The 24,190-nt window shown below is 47.3% G+C and overlaps 1 protein-coding gene across 1 annotated transcript; it reads left to right on the top strand.

Annotated features, from left to right (window-relative positions):
- The first annotated feature begins 1,119 nt into the window (after nucleotides 1–1,119).
- On the top strand, nucleotides 1,120–23,718 carry TSPAN33 (tetraspanin 33). The gene is made up of 8 exons (XM_082239266.1): nucleotides 1,120–1,364; nucleotides 9,755–9,812; nucleotides 12,155–12,282; nucleotides 14,699–14,773; nucleotides 15,340–15,435; nucleotides 17,849–17,977; nucleotides 20,710–20,871; nucleotides 21,207–23,718. Exons 1-8 carry the CDS (start codon nucleotides 1,257–1,259, stop codon nucleotides 21,306–21,308), a joined length of 858 nt encoding a protein of 285 aa, XP_082095392.1. The 5' UTR covers nucleotides 1,120–1,256; the 3' UTR covers nucleotides 21,309–23,718.
- The last annotated feature ends 472 nt before the right edge of the window (nucleotides 23,719–24,190 follow it).

Raw genomic sequence — 24,190 nt, 5'->3', positions numbered from 1 at the left:
AGGGTCATCTAGTCCAACCCCGTGAATCTTTTGCCCAAGGCGGATCAAATACTTTCCCCCCCTCGCTGTAAGGGGTCCATGTTTCACAAGCGTACAGTAAGGTTGGTAAAAATAAAAAAATTCCTTCCAGTAGCACCTTAAAGACCAACTAAGTTAATTCTTGGTATGGGCTTTCGTGTGCATGCACACTTCTTCAGATACACTGAAACAGAAGTTGCCAGATCCTTCTATATAGAGAGAAGGTGGGGAGGGGTATTACTCAGAAGGGTGGTGGGAATGGGAGATTGGCAGATAGCTGAGATGAGCCTGTTGACGACTCTTAACAACTGCAATAGGTCTTACAGGAAAAGGCAAGGGGTGAAAAGGTGAGAAATGGCTTAGTCATGTATAATGAGATAAGAATCCAATGTCTCTGTTCAGACCAGGTCTCTCCATGGTTTTAAGTTTGGTAATGAGTTGCAATTCAGCAGCTTCTCTTTCCAGTCTATTTCTGAAATTAAGGTTGGTAGTACAATAGCTTTGTGAACAGTAAGGTTGGTAGTACAATAGCTTTGTGAACAAGCATTTTGGTTTCCCTGCGAATCCGACGAACCTCATTGCTAATTTCATGCCGTTCACCGCCATTGCATATTCCTCATGCGCTTTTCACGGCGGCAGCGCGGACATTTTTGCAAATAAAAAAAAAAAAAACCGACACCCAACACCGTCGCCCGACCCCACCCATCTTTCCCCCCTCCACCTCTTTCCCCCCTTTTCTTCCCAATGTCTCAACAAATGAAACTGATTTATAAAAATATTAGATGGAAAAAGAAAATACGAGAGGGACATTGCAAGCACTTTGGTAAAACAATAAAATCTTTAATAATAATAAAAATTTAAAAACCGACACCCGTGTACGCATGCGCGTCTGAACCCGCGTACCCTTGACACGCGACCCGGGGCGCGGCCCCTTTAAGAGCCTCCCTCGCTCCTCCGCTGGACTTTAAACAGGTGGCGCTTCGGGGGGGAAAAACGATACACAACGTTCTAAGAACGCAGAAAGAGGCGAGTGAGCGGGAGAGAGGCCAATAGGAAGCGAGGGGGCGGAGAGCGCAGCCAATGGGCGAGGAGGGGGGCGGGGCGAACCTTGCTGGGCTGCAAAAACCGGAGCTGGTGGAATTTCGGGTTAATGATCAGCCGCCGAGTCAGGATCGGTGCGGGTCCGGCCAGGATGGCCCTGCGCGACCAGCGACACCCTCGGCGATAGGGCCGCAGCCATGGCCCAGAGGCTGGTGGGGGGCTCGTCTGCCCCCCAAGGGGAAGACTTCTCCTTCGTCAGCCCCCTGGTCAAATACCTGCTCTTCTTCTTCAACATGGTTTTCTGGGTGAGCGCGGCAACGGGAGGGTTAAACTCTCACGGATCGGACCCGCTGGCCCAGCTGGTTCAGCGTTGCCTGCACTGGCTGGCAGCAGCGGCTCTGCAGGGAGGGCTGGGGGGGGCAATTCTCGGCTCTACTCGGGAGGAGGTGGCATTGGGATCGGGGCTAAGTTGAGCCTGGAACCATCTGCATGCACAATGGGAGGGGGGTCTGTGCGATCCTCTTCGGGGCCCCTGATGCACGTGAGGATGTGCACACACGTGTCTGCGCTGGTCCAGGGGTGGTGCGTCGAATGGAATGCGCGGGTTCCGTTTTCGCCTTTGAAAGATAGAGAGAGAGCTATAATTGCTCCGTTGCTTCGCCTCCATTAAGAGTCTCGTGGGAACGCACTGCGGTGCCCCTGGAGTCGGTAATAGGGGTGAAAAAGGACAATCTGATGTTATTGCAGTGATTTCCAAGCTTGACAGGGAATGTCTTCTCAAATTCGTGTTTACCAGGTGTCTTAATTGAGATTTGTTGTTGTTTAGTCGTGTCTGACGCTTAGTGACCTCCTGGACCAGAGCACGCCAGGCACTCCTGTCTTCCACTGCCTCCCGCAGTTTGGTCAAACTCATGCTGGTAGCTTCGATAACACTGTCCAACCATCTCGTCCTCCATTGTCCCCTTCTCCTTGTGCCCTCCATCTTTCCCCACATCAGGGTCTTTTCCAGGGAGTCTTCTCTTCTCATGAGGTGGCCAAAGTCTTGGAGCCTCAGCTTCAGGATCTGCCCTTCCAGTGAGCACTCAGGGCTGATTTCCTTCAGAATGGAGAGGTTTGATCTTCTTGCAGTCCATGGGACTCTCAAGAGTCTCCTCCAGCAGCAGAATTCAAAAGCATCCATTCTTTGGCGATCAGTCTTCTTTATGGTCCAGCTCTCACTTCCATACATCCCTACTGGGAAAACCATAGCTTTAACTATACGGACCTTTGTTGGCAAGGTGATGTCTCTGCTTTTGAAGATGCTGTCTAGGTTTGTCATTGCTTAATTGAGATACATGCTCCTTAATTGAGATACATACTGTCATTCTGAATTTGTAATAGAATTTAATGGCTTTTATGGGGTATTCCAGCCCCCACTCCACGAGTTTTCTTGGCTCTTTTTATTTTATTTTTTATAAAATAATAATAATATCTAGTGTAATTTGTTGCATTTCGCCCTTATTAGACTCCTTGAAGCTTTGCCATCAAATTGTGATATAAATCTAAATGGCCACAAGGTAAAGGGACCCCTGACCATTAGGTCCAGTCATGGCCGACTCTGGGGTTGCGGCGCTCATCTCGCTTTATTGGCCAAGGGAGTCGGCGTACAGCTTCCGGGTCATGTGGCCAGCATGACTAAGCTGCTTCTGGAGAACCAGAGCAGCACACGGAAGCGCTGTTTACCTTCCCACCAAAGTGGTACCTATTTATCTACTTGCACTTTGAGGTGCTTTCAAACTGCTAGGTTGGCAGAAGCTGGGACTGAGCAACAGGAGCTCACCCCGTCGCGGGGACTCGAACCGCCAACCTTCTGATCAGCAAGTCCTAGGCTCTGTGGTTTAACCCACAGCGCCACCTGCGTCCCTATGGCAACAAAGCAGGATATAAATCCAAAACTCACATGATGTGAAAAGGTTACTTTTGACCTTGAGTCAAACTCAGAGTAGACCCATTGGAATAAACGGACTTAAGCGGGCTTGCTCCGAGTTTGGCGGACGTTGCTCAAAACGACTTCTCTACCCGTTGTCATTTATTAACTTATGTCCTGTTTAATGGCCTAAAGTGGTTTGGAATGCTAAAACCATTGACACACACACAAAAAAGGCACAATTAAACAATTCCTTCAAAACATGAAAATGAGCACCCATAATTAAATGTGCAAAAATTTCAGCCCATTAAAACAATTAACATCTTGTTCTAATTATACACCATTTCTGAGTAACTGCATGGCGCATAACTCCAGTTTTAAAAAATTGGGCTATGCGCTTTGCTCCAGATATCAAAAATTTGGAAGCGCTTCTCTCAAGTTGCACTTTTCAGTGCAATGCACTGCAGGGTGTGTTTTTTTCTCTAGAAAACTCTGGTTGTACAGTCTCCATTAATTCCTATTTGAGCGCAAGCTTTTCCTCGCCTTCTGCATCTCATCCTGACCTGCAGGCCACTTTGTCCAATTAACTGTTTCCATTAGAAGGCCTCTTTATCCTGGATTAGTTTTCATTTAAATCCTTAGTTAACCAGTTCATCTGCCTCTGTATGGGGATAGGCAATTACCGAAGCGCTTGTAATTGCTCCTGGAGGCTGTAATCAGCTTTTAGGGGAGCGCGGTAATTTCGTTCAGGCTGTGGCAACGCCTGCCGATTCCCCCTTTGCCGAAACTCTCCTCTGCTTTTATTTATTGGAATAAATAAATGGTCCGCTCATCCGTAGCTCGCTGGCTTTCCGGCCAGAAGGTCCCCAGCACCTCCCAGTTCAAAGGCAATGGGGGCAGCTGGTGATGGGAACTGGGACCACATGGAGAGCTCCTGCCTGCCACATGGTATTAGCTCAGTAGCCAAAATGGCGTCCTCTAGATGGTACAGAACTACAACTGCCATCATCCCTGCCCATTGGCAGTACTGGCTGGGGTGGATGGGAGCTGTAGTCCACAAACATCTGGCTTGAACCACGTTGTTATTTTCGCCCGTGTGCAACTACGCCTTCCATGCGCCTGTTTTACACTTTTGTTTTCCATCTTTAAATTTTTGCTTGTTGCTCGAATTGTCTGTTTTACGTACATCTTTGTTTCAGCAATTTGGGTCTCCAGTTGTTGTTGTTTTTGGGACTACAACGCCCATCATCCCTAGCTAGCAACACCAGTGGTCAGGAATGATGGGAATTGTAGTCCAGAAAAAGCAGCTGGAGACCCAGGTTGGGAAAAACACTAATATGTGTTATAAAACCATTCCACTCCTTGTGTGTTTCTGTGGTGAGTAGATTGAGGTAGAATCCTGACAAGACAGAAGTACTGTTTTGGGGGGACAGGAGGCGGGCAGGTGTGGAGGACTCCCTGGTCCTGAATGGGGTAACTGTGCCCCTGAAGGACCAGGTGCGAAGCCTGGGAGTCATTCTGGACTCACAGCTGTCCATGGAGGGGCAGGTCACTTCTGTGTCCAGGGCAGCTGTCTGCCAGCTCCATCTGGTACACAGGATGAGACCCTCCTTGCCCGTGGACTGTCTTGCCAGAGTGGTGCACGCTATGGTTATCTCCCACTTAGACTACTGCAATGCGCTCTATGTGGGGCAACCTTTGAAGGTGACCCGGAAACTACAACTAATCCAGAATGCGGCAGCCAGACTGGTGACTGGGAGCGGCCGCCGAGACCATATAACACCGGTCTTGAAAGACCTACACTGGCTCCCAGTACGTTTCTGAGCACAATTCAAAGTGTTGGTGCTGACCTTTAAAGCCCTAAACGGCCTCCGTCCAGTATACCTGAAGGAGCGTCTCCACCCCTATCGTTCTGCCCGGACACTGAGGTCCAGCTCCAAGGGCCTTCTGGCGGTTCCCTCCCTGCGAGAAGCCAAGTTACAGGGAACCAGGCGGAGGGTCTTCTCGGTGGTGGCACCTGCCCTGTGGAAAACCCTCCCACCAAATGTCAAAGAGAAGAACAACTATCAGACTTTTAGAAAACATCTGAAGGCAGCCCTGTATCTGGAAGTTTTTAATGTTTGATGTATTACTGTATTTTAATACTTTGTTGGAAGCTGCCCAGAGTGGCTGGGGAGGCCTGGCCAGATGGGCGGGGTATAAATTATTATCAACAACAACACCAAAAAACAGAGCTTTGTGGCCCCACAAAAACTTCCCATACAATCTTGTGCAGGACTACTGAGAGAGTGCTGGGTTACTCAGCTCTGAGTAGTGCGTACCTTTGACTTTAAGGAAGTTGCACACACCAGGAAATAAATGAAGTTTGTTTAGAACATGAAATGAGACAGTATATTGGTCCTTCTTCAGGAAAGCAAGTTCTACCTGCATATCTGCAGGCAGAAAATCAAACATCACAAACACACCGTCTTAAAAGAGCAAAAGAGTCTCTAGCTACCCAAGCCTGAGGGCCGAGCATGACAATTTGCCCCTGCACTCATCCCAAAAGAAGAATTGTAGAGTTGGAAGAGACCCCTAAGGCTCCTCTATCTAGTCCAACTCTTTGCAATTCAGGAATCCCAGCTGAAGACTCCATGGGAGATGGCCGTCGAACCTCTGTTTAAAACCCTCCAAGGAAGAAGAATCCACCAGCTTCCAAGGGAATCCATTGCACTATTGAACAGCTCTTACTGTCAGAATGTCCTTCCTGATGTTTATTCGGAATCTCCTTTCTTGTAACTTGAAGCCACGGGTTCGGGTCCTACCCTCCAGAGCAGGAGAAAACAAGCTTGGTCCATTCTCCATGTGCAGAAGCGCCAACTCCTAGGGGCCTAGGTCCCATTACACCCCCACCCCCAATAAAAACAGAGGCGGTATACCTGACCTTGAAGCCTAATAATAATAATAATAATAATAATAATAATAATTATACCCTGTCCATCTGGCTGGGCTTCCCCAGCCACTCTGGGCGGCTTCCAACAAAATATTAAAATACAGTAATGCATCAAACATTAAAAGCTTCCCTAAACAGGGCTGCCTTCAGATGTCTTCTAAAAGCCTGGTAGTTGTTGTTCTCTTTGACATCTGGTGGGAGGGCGTTCCACAGGGCGGGTGCCACCACCGAGAAGGCCCTCTGCCTGGTTCCCTGTAGCTTTGCTTCTCGCAGGGAGGGAACCACCATGAGTAGAATGTGTCCTTTTATTTAAAATGCATCTCTGGGTTATTTGTGGGACCTGCCTGGTGTTTTTACATGAGTCAAATTGTGCTTTTATTTAAATGCATCTCTGGGTTATTTGTGGGGCGTAGGAATTTGTTCATTATTATTTTTCCAAAATATAGTCCACCCCCCCCACAAGGTCTGAGGGACAGTGGACCGGCCCCCTGCTGAAAAAGTTTGCTGAACCCTGTTCTATGGTCTATCTGTATGTTTCTCACCAGATGTACAGACAGAAACCTGGCGCAGGAGGCACACACTTAGAATGAAATGATTCATTTTTTTAAAATGTGAAAATTGCATCTGTATTTTTTAACGTGGCAAAACTAACATCGGAAACGACTGTTGCAGGGTCGTGTCCAAAAAATAGCCCTACGAGAATGTGCTGTCAACACAAGGATTTCTGCTCGCGCAGAGAAGTCCTGTCCCCCTTTCCCCCCTGCGTACGCCTTAAAATCTGTGCTAGGGCTTCTTCCAACCCTCCAGAGCAGATTTGGGGAGGAAGATCTCAATTGTGCAAGTAATGGATGGAAGCAGGGAACTGGATACTTCCTGCGCCAACTGAGTTTCACGATCATATATCACCGGTGCTTGTAGGATTTCAGCCTGGTGACGCGATACGTTTGGCAAGACCTGTAGGAGGAGGGTGAAAGTGGGGCATGTTCTTGCTGTTGTCGTTTTAAAAAATGAGGAAACAACTGATGAATGCAAACGAAGAATGCATGGCCACAAAACTGAGGAGCCGTCCACAGATTGCTAGGAAGCACAGGCCAGAGAGTTTTCCCACATGTCTCGCGTCTTCTAGGCACTGAAAGCAGTTTTCTGTTTGCCATGTTGCTTCCTCCAGGCAAAGGCCTATCCACAGAAAACCCAATTAGCGTTTGCTCCACTTCAGAGGTAAAAAACAGTCTTTTCCAAGGGAAAGGGGTGGGAGCAAGCGGAATTGTGGATGACCTCGGATTTGAACATGTGGCATATTTCCATCGCCGCTGTATTAAGCAGTTAGTCCCTTACCTCTCTCGCCCTGATCTGGCCACAGTGATCCACACGACCGTCACCTCCAGGCTTGATTATTGTAACTTGCTCTACGCGGGGCTGCCCTTGAAGCTGACCCAGAAACTCCAGCGGGTGCAGAATGCCGCGGCGAGACTCCTTACGGGGTCCTTGCCGCGGGATCACATTCATCCAGTGCTTTACCAACTGCACTGGCTCCCGGTGGAGTCCAGAGTCAGGTTTAAGGTGCTGGTTTTGACCTTAAAGCCCTACGGGACCGCCTCTCCCGGTATGCCCCACGGAGGACCTTAAGGTCCACAAATGACAACCCTTTGGAAGTCCCAAGCCACAAGGTGCTTAGATTGGTCTCAACTAGGGCCAGGGCCTTTTCAGTACTGGCCCCGACTTGCTGGAATGCCCTGTCTCTTGAGACCAGGGCCCTGCGGGACTGGACATCTTTCCGCAGAGCCTGCAAGACAGAGCTGTTCCACCTGGCCTTTGCTTTGGATTCAGTCTGACCCTTATGTTTCCCTCCCCTTATGGTCTTGATCCATGGGCTACTTTTAAAAAGAGGATGCATTTAAATTGCATTTTAACCTGTATTTTAAATTGGTTCCCTCCCCGCCCCCATTATGTTTTTACTGTAATTTTACTGGTGTTAGCCGCCCTGATCCTGGCTCTGGCTGGGGTATAAATATTTATTATTATTATTATTTCTGCATTTTTACCTTTTTACCTGCATTTTAGCTGGAGATAAACAACTACCTGACATTTAGAAGACATCTGAAGGCAGCCCTCTTTTTAAAAAAATGGAAAATGGAACAGTAAAACAGGCGCATGGAATGAGTGGTTGCGCACAAGTTAAAGCAGCAAAAGTCCACCAGGTTCTGCTATGCGTGACTTTAACCCTGGCTCAGCTGAATGAGGCTGTAAGAAGAAAAGGAAAGCAGTTTGTGCTAAGGGCTTTTCCTTCCATCTCTCTCCTTCTCTTTCTCCACGCCTCTTTTCTTTTCTTTCCTGTCCTCCTCCTTCAAACAGAACTCTCCCCCCCCCCCAGGTGTCCATACAATTGCAGCAGCTAATTGCAGCCACTTAAGCACCAATGCCTTCCTTTCAAATCCCACGCTTTTCAATGCCAGGAGGGAAAAAAGGTGACTCTTGACAAATGATCCCTTTGCTAGAAAGGAGGAAAGGATTTCTGACAAGGGCAGCCTGCATTTTGGGTGCCAGAGTGATGCTATTCAGCAGCCGGTACCTGGTGAGCAGGGAGGGTAGGCAAACTAAGGCCCAGGGGCCGGATGCAGCCCAATCACCTTCTAATTCTGGCCTGAGTTCCCGGAATCAGTGTGTTTTTACATGAGTGTTGTTGTTGTTTAGTCATTTAGTCGTGTCCGACTCTTCGTGACCCCCTGGACCAGAGCACGCCAGGCACTTCTGTCTTCCACTGCCTCCCGCAGTTTGGTTAAACTCATTCTGGTCTCTTCGAGAACACTGTCCCACCATCTCGTCCTCTGTCGTCCCCTTCTCCTTGTGCCCTCCATCTTCCCCAACATCAGGGTCTTTTCCAGGGAGTCTTCTCTTCTCATGAGGTGGCCAAAGTATTGGAGCCTCAGCTTCAGGATCTGTCCTTCCAGGGAGCACTCAGGCTGATTTCCTTCAGAATGGATCGGTTGGATCTTCTTGCAGTCCATGGGACTCTCAAGAGTCTCCTCCAGCACCATAATTCAAAAGCATCCATTCTTCGGCAATCTGCCTTCTTTATGGTCCAACTCTCACTTCCATACATCACTACTGGGAAAACCAGAGCTTTAACTATATGGCTCTTTGTTGGCAAGGTGATGTCTCTGCTTTTTAAGATGCTGTCTAGGTTTGTCGTAGCTTTTCTCTCAAGAAGCAGGCGTCTTTTAATTCCGTGGCTGCTCTCACTGCCTCCATTTCTTCCCCTTCCGTTTGCCAGGAGGCGATGGGCCCAGTGGCCATGATCTTAGTTTTTTTGATGTTGAGCTTCAGACCATAATTTGCGCTCTTCTCTTACATGAGTAGAATGTGTGTGTTTTTTAAAATGCATCTCTGGGTTACTTGTGGGGCTTGCCTGGTGTTTTTACATGAGTAGAATGTGTGCTTTTGTTTAATAATAATTTATTATTTATACCCCGGCCATCTGGCCGGGGTTTCCCCAGCCACTCTGGGCAGCTTCCAACAAAGTATTAAAATACAGCAGTCCACTAAACATTAAAAGCTTCCCTAAACAGGGCTGCCTTCAGATGTCTTCTAAAAGTCTGCTAGTTGTTCTTTTCTTTGACATCTGGTGGGAGGGCTCTCCACAGGGCGGGCGCCACTACCGAGAAGGCCCTCTGCCTGTTTCCCTGTAGCTTTGCTTCTCGCAGCGAGGGAACCGCCAGAAGGCCCTCAGAGATGGACCTCAGTGTCCAGGCTGGATGATGGAGGTGGAGACGCTCCTTCAGGAATACTCGGATGAAGCCGAGGCTTAAGAAGACTCTGGCCCGGCCCTCTTGACACTCTGGGCTTTTTTGTCTTGGCAGGTGATCTCCATGGCGATGGTGGCAGTGGGAGTCTATGCCCGCTTGATGAAGCACGCAGGTAAGGAGCACAAGCAGTGTGCCAAGCAAGGGCTCAAGGACCTGGAACTGTTGGGCCATGCTTCCTGAAGTGGGTGGCAGTAAGAAACAGGTGGGCACCGAAGGTCAGCCCTTCGAGTGTGTCGTTTGCTTACTTGAAACACCTTCCTCGCTTCGTTTTTCAAGCTTTACAGTCATACCTCATGTTACATTTGCTTCCTGATATGTTTTTTTGTGTCCCACGGTGACCTGGAAGTACCGGAAAGGGTTACTTTCGGGTTTCGCCACTCACACATGCGCAGATGCGCAAAATGATGTCATGCGCAGAAGCAGAGAATCGCAACCCGTGCGTGCACAGATGTGGGTTGCGTTCCTTTCAGGTTGTGAACGGGGCTCCGGAACGGATCCCGTTTGCAACCAGATGTACTACTGTATCGTTCTTTTCGCTTTCAAAGCTATTTCCTTTGTACAGTGGTACCTCGGGTTAAGAACTTAATTCATTCTGGAGGTCCGTTCTTAACCTTTGAAACTGTTCATAACCTGAGGTACCACTTTAGCTAATGGGGCCTCCTGCTGCCGCCAGAGCACAATTTCTGTTCTCATCCTGAAGCAAAGTTCTTAATCTGAGGTACTATTTCTGGGTTAGCAGAGTCTGTAACCTGAAGCATATGTAACCTGAGGTACTGTACCACTGTATTTATGATTCCAAGTTTTCCCCAAATAACCAGTTATAGCTATTGGTAATAGCTATCGATTTTCTCATAAACTAGTCACCCTATGCCTGTGATCGATGAAAGTTGGTGGGTGTTTAGTAAGTATAGTTGTACGTTGGGCCTCGTTCCACTTCTTTCTTTTTTTTAATTGCTTTTTATTAAATTTTTCACGAACAAAAATAAAACAATCTTTTACAGTCATCATTTTATGTCATCTTATTTACACTGCGTATATTCACGCCCAGACTTCCTTCCTTGTTGTACGTTGGATCTCAAACGCATTGGCTCCCAAACGATCAAAACCCAGAAGTGACTGTTCCAGTTTTTGACATTTTTTTTAAAGTCGAACGTCCGGTGTGGCTTCCACGGCTTCCCATTGGCTGCAGGAGCTTCCTGAAGCCAATCGAAAGCCACGCTTTGGTTTCCAAACGTTTTGGAAGTCAAACAGACTTCCAGAACGGATTCCGTTTGACTTCCAAGGTACGACTGTAGTACTTTTCATCCACATGAATGCATGGAAATGTTCTCCTTGCAATATCTGGCCTCACTGGAACAAGTTCATCCATTTTGTCGAGTTAATTAAACTACATACTTTTAATTAGATTTTGAATCATTGTAATGTTTTCCTCAGTGGGCCATGCAAACTGCTATTCTGAATAATGCTTTTTATACCGTAGGGTAGCAGGCATTTGGGATGAGTTTATGGAACCAAGCAGACAGTAGCCCAGTAAGAACTGGGACCTGCTGTTTTAGTGCATTTTCTGTTTTTCAAGGCTGCGAACACCCCATAAATTTAATAACAGTTGGTTCCCCCCCACCCCCGAGAATCCCGGGAACTTTAGTTTGCTAAAGGTGCTGTGGATGCTAGCTCTGTGAGGTAGTAAACTTGCTTTTTCAGGTCAGCAGAGGAGTGAAACTAGCTCACTCATGCGAGGAAAGCTGGAAAATGACCACCTTGGGATTTAAATTGTGGCTGCACCCCTGAAATTCCTCCTGCATTATTCCCAAGCACTCAGCGTTCTTGCCTCAAAAAAGGAGACTCAATAAACACACAAGACGTAACTGGCTGTATGTTTGAAAAAATAAGATGCACTATTCATTGTATTGAATTGTAGATTTCAACAGAAGTAGCTCATAAAGTTCAACGGAAAAAGTAGAAGACCCAGTGCATCAGTTCATTCTCTAATCAATTTACGTATAAGGTTCATATATGTGAAAGTGTCTATTCCACCTGTCTGTTCATAAAGTCCAACAATCCACACGAAAGTTTGTTAGAGTTCCACAGAATCCTTCCACAGAGTCTAAGACAAGGATTTCCGGAATATTAGTATACAGTATACAGTACTGTTTTAAATTGGGAGCTGTATGTGATGACTAGAGGTGTTCTGTTATTTTCTTTTTTGGGTCTGTCTTGCAGCAAGTTCTCTCTGGGTATCAGTCTGGCTCTGTTGATCTGTTGTCTAACTTCATCTGCTGGGTAGACACTGTTGTTGAGGACAGAGTCATAAGAGCTGGAAGGTACACCTTAGGGTCATCTAGTCCAACCCGCTGCAACAGATAGGGGCACTTAGCCATAGCTAGCAGGGAGAAGCTGTTGGGACGGGACGGAAATCCCTGTGTTTGACTCTGTGGTCTTCCTTCCCCCCTGCAGAAGCAGCCATGGCTTGCCTCGCCGTGGACCCGGCCATCCTGCTGATCGTCGTCGGCATCCTGATGTTTTTCATCACGTTCTGCGGCTGCATCGGCTCCCTGCGGGAGAATATCTGCTTGCTGCAAACGGTGAGAACCCCTGGGCATCGTCCTGGGCAAAGGCAGGGTAGCGCTGGCATCAGACACTTCCTGGGCATCCTTAAGCGAAGGGAGCCCTTGCCACTGGAAGTGTGCGCTTGGATTTAATAATAATAATAATAATAATAATAATAATAATAATAATAATAATAATAATAATAATAATATATTATTTGTACCCCGCCCATCTGGCTGGGCTTCCCCAGCCACTCTGGGTGGTTTCCAACAAAAGATTAAAAATACATTAAAATGTCACACATTAAAAGCTTCCCTAAACAGGGCTGCTTTCAGATGTCTTCTAAACGTCAGGTAGTTGTTTATCTCTTTGACATCTGGTGGGAGGGTGTTCCACAGGGCGGGCGCCACCACCAAGAAGGCCCTCTGCCTGGTTCCCTGTGTTTTTTGGCCGTCTTGGTTAATATGGATGGGTCTCCCACAATGGTTCCCCCCTCCCAATTGCTCACTACAGAATGTTCCCTGACAGGGGCCCGGGATTTATCATGAAATATCTCTCCAGTCTTAGAATGTAAAACCCATTGGAGCCTTGGCCCAGTATACCTGAAGGAGCGTCTCCACCCACATCGTTCAGCCCGGACACTGAGGTCCAACAGTTTCCATCTCATTGATGATAACAACAACAACAACAACAACAACAACAACAACAACAACAACAACAACAATAATAATTAATTTATACCCCGCCCATCTGGCTGGGCTTCCCCAGCCACTCTGGGCGGCTTCCAACACAATATTAAAATACGGTGATGCATCAAACATTAAAAGCTGCCCTAAAGAGGGCTGCCTTCAGATGTCTTCTAAAAGTCTGGTAGTTGTTGTTCTCTTTGACATCTGCTGGGAGGGCGTTTCACAGGGCGGGCGCCACCACCGAGAAGGCCCTCTGCCTGGTTCCCTGCAACCTCACTTTTCGCAGGGAGGGAACCGCCAGAAGGCCCTCGGAGCTGGACCTCAGTGTCCGGGCAGAACGATGGGAGTGGAGACGCTCCTTCAGGTCTACTGGGCTGAGGCCATTTAGGGCTTTCAAGGTCAGCACCAACACTTTGACTTGTGCTCGGAAACGGACTGGGAGCCAGTGTAGGTCTTTCAAGACCAGTGCTATGTGGTCTTGGAGGCCGCTTCCAGTCACCAGTCCAGCTGCCACATTCTGGATTAGTTGTAGTTTCCTGGTCACCTTCAAAGGTAGCCCCACGTAGAGCACATTCATTCATTCATTCATTCATTCATTCACTGCATTCATATTCCACCATCCTTAAAGGAGCTCAAGGCGGCAAACATAGTTCTCCTTCTCCCCATATTATTCTCACAACCACCCTGTGAGGTAGTCTAGATCGGAGAGTGAGTGACTGGCCACCCAGTAAACTTAATGGTTTGAAGAGGATTTGAACTCTGCTCTCCCAACGCTCTAACCCAGTGTTTCTCCAACTGGGGTCCCCATCTATGGTTGGACTACAACACCCATCATCCCCAACCCCTGATCCTGCTAACTAGGGATCATGGGAGTTGTAGTCCAGCAATGGTGGGGACCCCAGTTGGAGGAGCACTGCTCTAACCACTACACTGCCTTGGCTCTCGTTAGCCAAAAGAGTAGGGGAAGTTGGAGAGACTCACCTAATAATAATAATAATAATAATAATATTTTATTATTTATACTTATTTATACCCTGCCCATCTGGCTGGGCTTCCCAGCCACTCTGGGCAGCTCCCAACAGAATATTAAAAACAAAAGAACAGTGGCAAGAGAAGTTGATGGATTATGTGGAACTGGCTAAACTAACGTACAAATGGCGTGATAAGGACAACTGTGACTACAAAGAAGAATGGGAACTTTTTACAAAATACTTAAAGAAACATCAAAACGAATTGGACTCCTTGGCAGGCTTTGAATAAACGTACACAAATTTATTTGTTAATATAATAGACGGACAATTTGGAGATCTTTACGTTTTTATAACACGCAGAGAATAATATGTGTTAATAAATCAGAACTGAGGGAAGTTGTAGGGGGAGGGAGGGGTATGAGGGGGAGATGAGAGGGGGGAAATTGGGGGGAAATACAGTTGTTGGTATAATTTGATATTTGAAAATAATAAAAAAATTAAAAAATATTAAAAACACGAATAAAACATCAAATATTAAAAACTTCCCTAACAGGACTGCCTTCAGACATCTTCTAAAAGTCAGACAGTTGTTTGTTTCCTTGACATCTGCTGGGAGGGCGTTCCACAGGGTGGGTGCCACCACCGAGAAGGCCCTGTGCCTGGTTCCCTGTAACTTGGCTTCTCCCAAGGAGGGAACAGCCAGAAGGCCCTCGGAGCTGGCCCCACCCCCTTGAGCATTAACCTGCCATTGGCTCTGTGACCCTTCACTTACGAGATTCTCTCCCCTGCAGTTCTCTATCTGCCTGACGGTCATCTTCCTGCTGCAGCTGGCCTCGGGCGTCCTGGGGTTCGTCTTCTCTGACAAGGTACAGAGGCGATTGTTCTGGGTGGGGGAGAGTGGAAAGGTGGCTTGGAAGGTTTTGTGTGGTGCTGAAGTTGTTTATTATTATTATTATTATTATTATTATTATTAAGTGGGCAGTGTTGTTCCCTGGAATTTCCCTAAGCTTCTCCTTTGGAGATGGGTCTTCAGGGGGTGGGGAACGGGACTTGACATGTTCAGGGTTAGAATTAAAAACAGTGGTACAGTCATACCTCAGGTTACAGACACTTCAGGTTGCGTTTTTTCGGGTTAAAGGTAAAGGTAAAGAGACCCCTGATCATTAGGTCCAGTCGTGGCCGACTCTGGGGTTGCGGCGCTCATCTTGCTTTATTGGCCGAGGGAGCCGGCGTACAGCTTCCAGGTCACGTGGCCAGCATGACTAAGCCGCTTCTGGAGAACCAGAGCAGCGCATGGAAATGCCGTTTACCTTCCCACCAAAGTGGTACCTATTTATCTACTTGCACTTTTTGGTGTGCTTTCGAACTGCTAGGTTGGCAGGAGCAGGGACAGAGCAACTACCTCCATAGCCTTGTTCCGATTTCCTTACAGGCTCGTGGGAAAGTGAGCGAGATTGTAAACAACGCCATCGTGCACTACCGGGACGACTTGGACCTCCAGAACCTCATTGACTTTGGCCAGAAAGAGGTGAGTTTTGGTTTATAAACTGCAAGCCTTGCCCTGCTTCCAGATAGTTGCAAGTTGTGGTTGCACATAGTGCTGGATTTATGTATAAGCTGAAGAAGCTATAGCTTAGGGCCCCACTCTCTCGGGGCCCCCAAAAAAATTAAAGGGGAAAAAACTGGATGTACATTTCCAAAATATAAGATAAAAAACCAAATACGATAAAACCTACGTACAGCAACCGTGTTTTGTGTTGTCTAGGCTCCTATGATGTAAGTCATGTGCCTTCCCTGCTAGCCTGCTCCCTCAAATATCACTGCTTTGCTATTATTATTTCATGTTATAGCAAGTTTCTAGAGACTAGATTATGAGTCTTTGTAAATTGTCTTAATAAAGGAACTTTTGCTGTTGCCAAATGCCCATGTGTTTGCATTATTCAGTTTGTTATGAATAAAAAACCATTTTAAGTTAGAGCTTAATAATTATTTCACTATTAGAATCATAGAATCCTAGAGTTGGAAGAGACCACAAGGGCCATCGAGTCCAACCCCCTGCCAAGCAGGAAACACCATCAGAGCACTCCTGACATATGGTTGTCAAGCCTCTGCTTAAAGACCTCCAAAGGAGGAGACTCCACCACACTCCTTGGCAGCAAATTCCACTGTCAAACAGCTCTTACTGTCAGGAAGTTCTTCCTAATGTTTAGGTGGAATCTTCTTTCTTGTAGTTTGGATCCATTGCTCCGTGTCCGCTTCTCTGGAGCAGCAGAAAACAACCTTTCTCCCTCCTCTATGTGACATCCTTTTCTATATTTGAACATGGCTATCATATCACCCCTTAACCTCCTCTTCTCCAGGCTAAACATGCCCAGCTCCCTTAGCCGTTCCTCATAAGGCATCGTTTCCAGGCCTTTGACCATTTTGGTTGCCCTCCTCTGGACACCTTCCAGTTTGTCAGTGTCCTTCTTGAATTGTGGTGCCCAGAACTGGACACAGTACTCCAGGTGAGGTCTGACCAGAGCAGAATACAGTGGCACTATTACTTCCCTTGATCTAGATGCTATACTCCTATTGATGCAGCCCAGAATTGCATTGGCTTTTTTATACTCCTTAATTGTATCTCACTGTCCCAGGGCCCTAGTGCTGCAAAGTAGGTTTTCAGGGCTGACCTATCCTGAAAATGTGCTTTTCAAATGTGTGGGGGTCCTGATGTGTGTGGCACTGATTGGCTGGCCTCCGTGACATCACAGAAGTGCGCAGGAAAGCATCTCAGTTCTCGAAAGAAATGTTTGTCAAAATAAAAGCAATTCCTGAGCAAAATGGCTCCAAATTCCCCGTGCTCAGTCGTTTCACGGGAGAAACCTCAAACCTTTAATGAGTCCTCTTCTACTATTCTGTTTTATTTTAAAAAATTAAATTTGCATGCCGCCCTTCCAACTGTAGATTATGGTTCACAACATAGAGAAGCAAGATACAAAAAAAACCCGCTAGCGGCCAAGCTTGTAATAATGAGAAGCAATGGAATAACTTGAGAGAATAACTTCTCGAGGAAGTGGGTACTTCGGAAGATGTGGAAACACTGAATGATAAAATCACATGGGCCCAAAACACAAGAGCTCTTTTGCAATCGAATGTCACAGTTTTATTATTTGCACGACTAAAAATGCGCACAGAGGACTCTACATACTACAAATATACCTTGGTTCTCAAATGCCTTAGTTCCCAAACACCTTGGTCCCAAACTCCGAAAACCCGGAAGTAAGTGTTTTGGTTTTTGAACGTTTCTCGGAAGCCGAACGTCTGAAGCGGCTGTCGGCTATAATTTCCAGGGCACCTGCACCAATCAGAAGTTGCACCTTGGTTTTTGAACATTTTGGAATTCAAACAGACTTCCAGAATGGATTCAGTTTGGCGCTTTTGCTATTTATTGTGCATTTTTGTGACTTTTCCGGTTAATTTGTTAATTTGTTTTTGTGATTGTGTGAAACCCAGTTCAGTTACAGACTGATTGATTTTGTGGTTGCGGAAATGGATAAAAGCCCCCCATCCAAACAGTGACTACCATCAGTCTGGAACGGATTAATCCATTTTGCATTACTTTCTATGGGAAAGCGTGCCTTGGTTTTGGAACGCTTTGGTTTTGGAACGGATTAAGTTTGAGAACCAAGGGACCACTGTATAGAACTTTTTGGTTAACTTAAAACTGTTCTGTTGCCCTCTGCACAAAAAGATAAGAACTGTTATTTGGCTGTTGCTTTGTATGTATTGCCTAAACACCAGCTTCTGCGCTTGGGTGGGATGTTTCGCTATATATCTATATGAAAGATTTCAAAATATTTTATGTTTGAAAAGGGAAGGGGAAGCGTTGGGGAACCTTTCCAACGCCTGCTTCCATCCAGCTCCTCTGCCTTAACTCCTTCTCTTCCTTCCCTTTGCAGTTCAGCTGCTGTGGTGGCGTCTCCTATAAAGACTGGTCCCAAAACCTGTATTTCAACTGCACGGCCCACAACCCCAGCTGGGAACGCTGCTCTGTGCCTTATTCCTGTTGCCTGCAAACTGACGACCAGGTATATCGTAGAGCCACACATCCGATCCATTTGGAAACACGGTAGAAAGAGAATCTTCAGAAGCAGAAGGAATATAACACTACTACTACTAGTAGGGACGTGGGTGGCATTGTGGGTTAAACCACAGAGCCTAGGATTTGCCGATCGGAAGGTCGGCGGTTCAAATCCCCACGACGGGGTGAGCTTCCGTTGCTCGGTCCCTGCTCCTGCCAACCTAGCAGTTCGAAAGCACATCAAAGTGCAAGTAGATAAATAGGTACCGCTCCGGCAGGAAGGTAAACGGCGTTTCCGTGCGCTGCTCTGGTTTCGCCAGAAGCGGCTTAGTCATGCTGGCCACATGACCCGGAAGCTGTACGCCGGCTGCCTTGGCCAATAAAGCGAGATGAGCACCGCAACCCCAGAGCCGGTCACGACCGGACCTAATGGTCAGGGGTCCCTTTACCTTTTACTACTACTACTGCTACTACTAATAATAATGATAATAATTTATCTGGCAGTTCCCTCCCTGCGAGAAGTGAGGTTTCAGGGAAGCAGGCAGAGGGCCTTCTCAGTGGTGGCGCCCACCCTGTGGAACACCCTCCCATCAGATGTCAAGGAAATAAACAAGTACCGTATTTTTTGCTCTATAAGACTCACTTTTTCCCTCCCAAAAAGTAAGGGGAAATGTGTGTGCGTCTTATGGAGCGAACGCAGGCTGCGCAGCTATCCCAGAAGCCAGAACAGCAAGAGGGGTTGCTGCTTTCACTGCGCAGCGATCCCTCTTGCTGTTCTAGCTTCTGAGATTCAGAATATTATTTTTTTTGTTTTCCTGCTCCAAAAACTAGGTGCGTCTTGTGGTCTGGTGCGTCTTATAGAGCGAAAAATACGATACCTGACTTTTAGAAGACACCTGAAGGCAGCCCTCTTTAGGGAAGTTTTTAATGTTTGATGTTTTAGCGTGTTTTTAATATTCTGTTGGAAGCCACCCAGAGTGGCTGGGGAAACCAAGCCAGATGGACAGGGTGTAAATAAATTATTATTACCATCATCATCATCAAAATCATTTGGCTTTGACTAATTGGATTAGACTTTAACTAATTTTCCTATTCATTGAAAGTCTTCCAATGTCCTATTTCATCTGTGTGCAAAACAATTCAAGACTAATCATAAATGCTATGCTTTTCTTTTCATGCATACAATGCATACAGTAAGAGCTGTTTGACAGTGGAATTTGCTGCCAAGGAGTGTGGTGGAGTCTCCTTCCTTGGAGGTCTTTAAGCAGAGGCTTGACAACCATATGTCAGGAGTGCTCTGATGGTGTTTCCTGCTTGGCAGGGGGTTGGACTTGATGGCCCTTGAGGTCTCTTCCAACTCTAGGATTCTATGATTCTATGACCACGACGGATTCTAACAGTTTATTCTTTTCAGTGTTCTGGAGCCACCATTCGCTGTAGACAGTACCTAAAAGCAGCTAGTTCTGTAACATAAAAGGCAGGGACAAGCCCTTTTAGTTCAGCTAGGCCAGTGACGCAAAAGAAAACAGAATAATCAAACAATGCTTTTTTTGTTATTTAGTCGTGTCCGACTCTTCGTGACCCCCTGGACCAGAGCACGCCAGGCCCTCCTGTCTTCCACTGCCTCGCGCAGTTTGGTCAAACTCATGCTGGTCTTTTCGAGAACACTGTCCCACCATCTCGTCCTCCGTCGTCCCCTTCTCCTTGTGCCCTCCATCTTTCCCAACATCAGGGTCTTTTCCAGGGAGTCTTCTCTTCTCATGAGGTGGCCAAAGTCTTGGAGCCTCAGCTTCAGGATCTGTCCTTCCAGTGAGCACTCAGGGCTGATTTCCTTCAGAATGGAGAGGTTGGATCTTCTTGCAGTCCATGGGACTCTCAAGAGTCTCCTCCAGCACCAGAATTCAAAAGCATCCATTCTTCGGCAATCAGCCTTCTTTATGGTCCAGTATACCTGAAGGAGCGTCTCCACCCCCATCATTCTGCCCGGACACTGAGGTCCAGCTCCGAGGGCCTTCTGGTGGTTCCCTCGCTGCGAAAAGCCAAGTTACAGGGAACCAGGCAGAGGGCCTTCTGGGTAGTGGCGCCCGCCCTGTGGAACGCCCTCCCACCAGATGTCAAAGAGAACAACAACTACCAGACTTTTAGAAGACATCTGAAGGCAGCCCTGTTTAGGGAAGCTTTTAATGTTTGATGCATTACTGTATTTTAGTATTTTGTTAGAAGCCACCCAGAGTGGCTGGGGAAGCCCAGCCAGATGGGCAGGGTATAAATAATAAATAATTATTTATTTATTTATTTATTTATTTATTTATTTATTTATTTATTTATTTATTTATTTTATTATGGTCCAGCTCTCACTTCCATACAACACTACTGGGAAAACCATAGCTTTAACTATATGGACCTTTGTCGGCAAGGTCGTGTCTCTGTTTTTTAAGATGCTGTCTAGGTTTGCCATTGCTTAATTGAGATACATGCTCCTTAATTGAGATATATACTGTCATTCTGAACTTTGTAATGGAATTTAATGGCTTTTATGGGGTATTCCACCCCCCTCCACGATTTTTAAGATGCTGTCTAGGTTTGTCATTGCTTTTCTCCCAAGAAGCAGGCACCTTTTAATTTTGTTTTAATTAAAATTAAATGAAATTAAATTTGTTTTAATTCAATTTAATTAATTTAATTTCGATAAAATTTTATGACGTTATTATTTTCTCCAACACGCTTCTTCCCATGCAGTCGGTCATCAACACCATGTGTGGCCAAGGAATGCAGGCTTTCAACTACCTGGAGGCCAGCGAGTTCATCTATACCAACGGCTGCATTGACAAGCTGGTGAACTGGATCCACAGCAACCTCTTCCTCCTGGGCGGAGTAGCGCTGGGATTGGCCATTCCCCAGGTAATCGGCTTGCCCCCTCCTCGTGGGTATTGTTTCAGGGGGCCCCAGGGGGCCCCTGGACCCTACAGTCTGCAGGCAATGCTTGGGAGCTGCTTCCACCATGGTGGGGCACCGGCTGGCGTTGCCCCATGGCAGGGCCTTTTCGGTGGTGGCTCCCCATTTGCAGAATGCCCTCCATTTGCGAGGGCATTGCACCAGGGATGCAAAGTTTGCCCACCAGGTTTGTTTACAGCCTGGCAAGTGTCCACCGCCGCCCAGAAGCTCCGTTTAAAGCCGTCTCCCTTTTTGCCGCGCTCACAGTCCTGTTCCGTCTGTGTTTTGTTTCCCTCTTGCAGCTGGTCGGGATCCTCCTCTCCCAGGTGCTTGTCAACCAGATCAGAGACCAGATTAAACTCTTGCTGTACAACCAGCAACACCGAGCCGACCTTTGGTACTGAAAGGACTTCCTTGCGGGGAAATAAGAAACAAGAAATGTGTTATTTGTGGCCTTCCCTATGACCAAACCCTTGCCCGTCTCCCTGGGATCTAAGATGGCGCCCACAGGAAGTGACCCCATTCCACTTGACTGGATTGCCTGAGCCATTCCAGGCAGGTCTTTTGAAAACAGCTCCTTCCTGCAAGGAATATCTTGAAGGAACCTTTTTAGCCCTAGAAGAGAAAGGAGCACCTCCCATCTTTGAAACTCTGCAGGAAGCTTGAAAACATGCTCTTCCTCCCCAAGATGCGAAGGTTTTTTATTTCTTTTAAAGAGTTCCAGCAGAGGACAGGAAGGTAAAGAGTCGGTGCTGTCAGCAGACGAATCTCCATCTGCATTTTCCTTCTCGTGGCTTGAGATGGGAGCCGCGGGATTTGAACTCTGGGCCGGAGTTGGCCATGGTTCTTGGCTACTTCGTTGGGTTGCAAAGATGGGGCAGGCAGGCTGGGGCGTTGACCAAGGGCCTACTTGCCTCCTGCTCCCTCCAACTGGGGAGGAAAAGTGCCTTCTCGAACCCTCAACCTGTCCTTGCCAACGATGCGCCAACTTTGTAATATATCAGGAATGTGTTCCTGCCCCCACCAACTCCCCTGGTTTAACTTTCTTAAGGGGAACAGGAGACGGGCAGTGGCTTTGAGAGGTGGGGTGCCCTCACTCTGATCGAGCCCCCCGGTGCTTGTGAAAAGCAGAAGCCTTTTTGCCCTGACCCGGAAAAATGAAAAGCACCCACTGCCTCGATAAGGTCCCATAAAGGTAAAGGGACCCCTGACCATTAGGTCCAGTTGTGACCAACTCTGGGGTTGCGGCGCTCATCTTGCTTTATTGGCTGCGGGAGCCAGCGTACAGCTTCCGGGTCATGTGGCCAGCAGGACTAAGCCGCTTCTGGCGAAACCAGAGCAGCGCACGGAAACGCCGTTTACCTTCCCGCCGGAGCGGTACCTATTTATCTACTTGCACTTTGTGGTGCTTTCAAACTGCTAGGTTGGCAGGAGCTGGGACCGAGAAACGGGAGCTCACCCCGTCGCGGGGATTCGAACCGCCGACCTTCGGATCGGCAAGTCCTAGGCTCTGTGGTTTAACCCACAGCGCCACCTGCGTCCCCTAAGGTCCTCAACAAAATGGAAATGCTGTGGGGTTTTCCTGGCCCCAACCTGATCCAGCAATGGGGGGTCGGAGTGTCAGTCACACCTCATGTTACGTTTGCTTCAGGTTGAGCATTTTCAGGTTGCGTCCCGCGGCGACCTGGAAGCACCAGAACGGGTTACTTCCGGGTTTCGCCGCTCGCGCATGCGCAGACATGCAAAGTGACGTTACGTGCATGCACAGAAGCAGACAATCATGACCCGCGCATGTGCAGACGTGGGTTGCGTTCTTTACAGGTTGCTAACGGGCCTCTGGAACGGATCCCGTTCGCAACCAGAGGTACCACTGTACAGTCATACCTTGGGTTAGATGTGCTTTAGGTTGAGCGTTTTCAAGTTACGCTCTGCGGTGACCCGGAAATAACGGAGTGCGTTACTTCCGAGTTTCGCCGCTTGCGCATGCGCAGATGCTCAAAATGATGTCATGCGCAGAAGCAGCAAAACGCGGCACGCGCAGACGCGCAGTCACGTCTTACATTTTACTCAGGATGTGAACGGGGCTCCGGAACGGATCCCGTTCGCATCCATAGGTACCACTGTACCTGGAAATGAAGACCCTCCCCAAACTGCGGCTGAGCCACAGGGGGAATGGAAGAGGTCATCTTGGAGTGGAGGAAAACCTGAACCTTAAATGGAGGCAACATGAATGTAACAGACCAATGGGTAAGAGAGGTCTAAGATGACCAAGAGATGCCTCATCAGAAGCAGGGAAACAGCGGAACGGCCTTCGCTAGGACCAAACCCTTGCCCGTCTCCCTGGGATCCAAGATAGCTCCCCACAGGAAGTGACCTCGTCCCGTAAACTCCGGTAAAACTTACCTTGCCGTTGCCATGTTGTCTGTAGTGTCCTCTTCAGGGCGAAGGTTGGATGGCCACAGGTTTAGCATCTCCCATTGTCCCATGATCGCCCTGTCCCTCACGGGTCAAGGAAGGGGCAACGTCTAAAGCCGGGAGCCTCGCCCACTTGGCTGCAATGTCAAAATTGGCAAGGGCGGTTTTCAAAATGGCGGAGGCGCCTTCGTAGGTAGAAAATTGGAGGGTTGGGAAATGGTTCCTCAACCTGGGAGGGGCCTTAGGGATTTATTTATTTTATTTAACAACATTCAACACTGCCAGACTGTTTGAAAAACAACAAGCTCTAAGCGGTTTACAAAACCACAAAATAAAACATTGCCCCATATATATATATATATATATATATATATATATATATATATATATATATATATATATGCTTTCGTAGATTTTCACGGGTACAGGAATGCAGGTTTTGGTGTCTTCGGGTGTCTTCCCGTGTAAGAGTCGGGGTGTCTGGGCGACGTTTCGACGAGGTCTCACTCGTCATCTTCAGGCTGGTGCTTTCGGCTTCTTGTTACTGGAACAAGAAGTAACAAGAAGCCGAAAGCACCAGCCTGAAGATGACGAGTGAGACCTCGTCGAAACGTCGCCCAGACACCCCGACTCTTACACGGGAAGACACCCGAAGACACCAAAACCTGCATATATATATATATATATATATATATATTCCTGTACCCGTGAAATGCATATATATATATATATATATATATATATGCATTCCTGTACCCGTGAAAATCTACGAAAGCATATATATATATATATATATATTCTAACAAATTGAGCTGAAACCTTTTAAACAACTATTTCAGCAAACCTGGGTACATCGTTTAGCTGTGTATAC

This window comes from Podarcis vaucheri (genome assembly GCF_965113315.1).
Source record: "Podarcis vaucheri genome assembly, chromosome: 10".
In the NCBI taxonomy this organism is placed as follows: Eukaryota; Metazoa; Chordata; class Lepidosauria; order Squamata; family Lacertidae; genus Podarcis; species Podarcis vaucheri.
The sequence above is the reverse complement of the archived record's forward strand: the minus strand, read 5'-3'. Positions and strand labels throughout refer to the sequence as shown.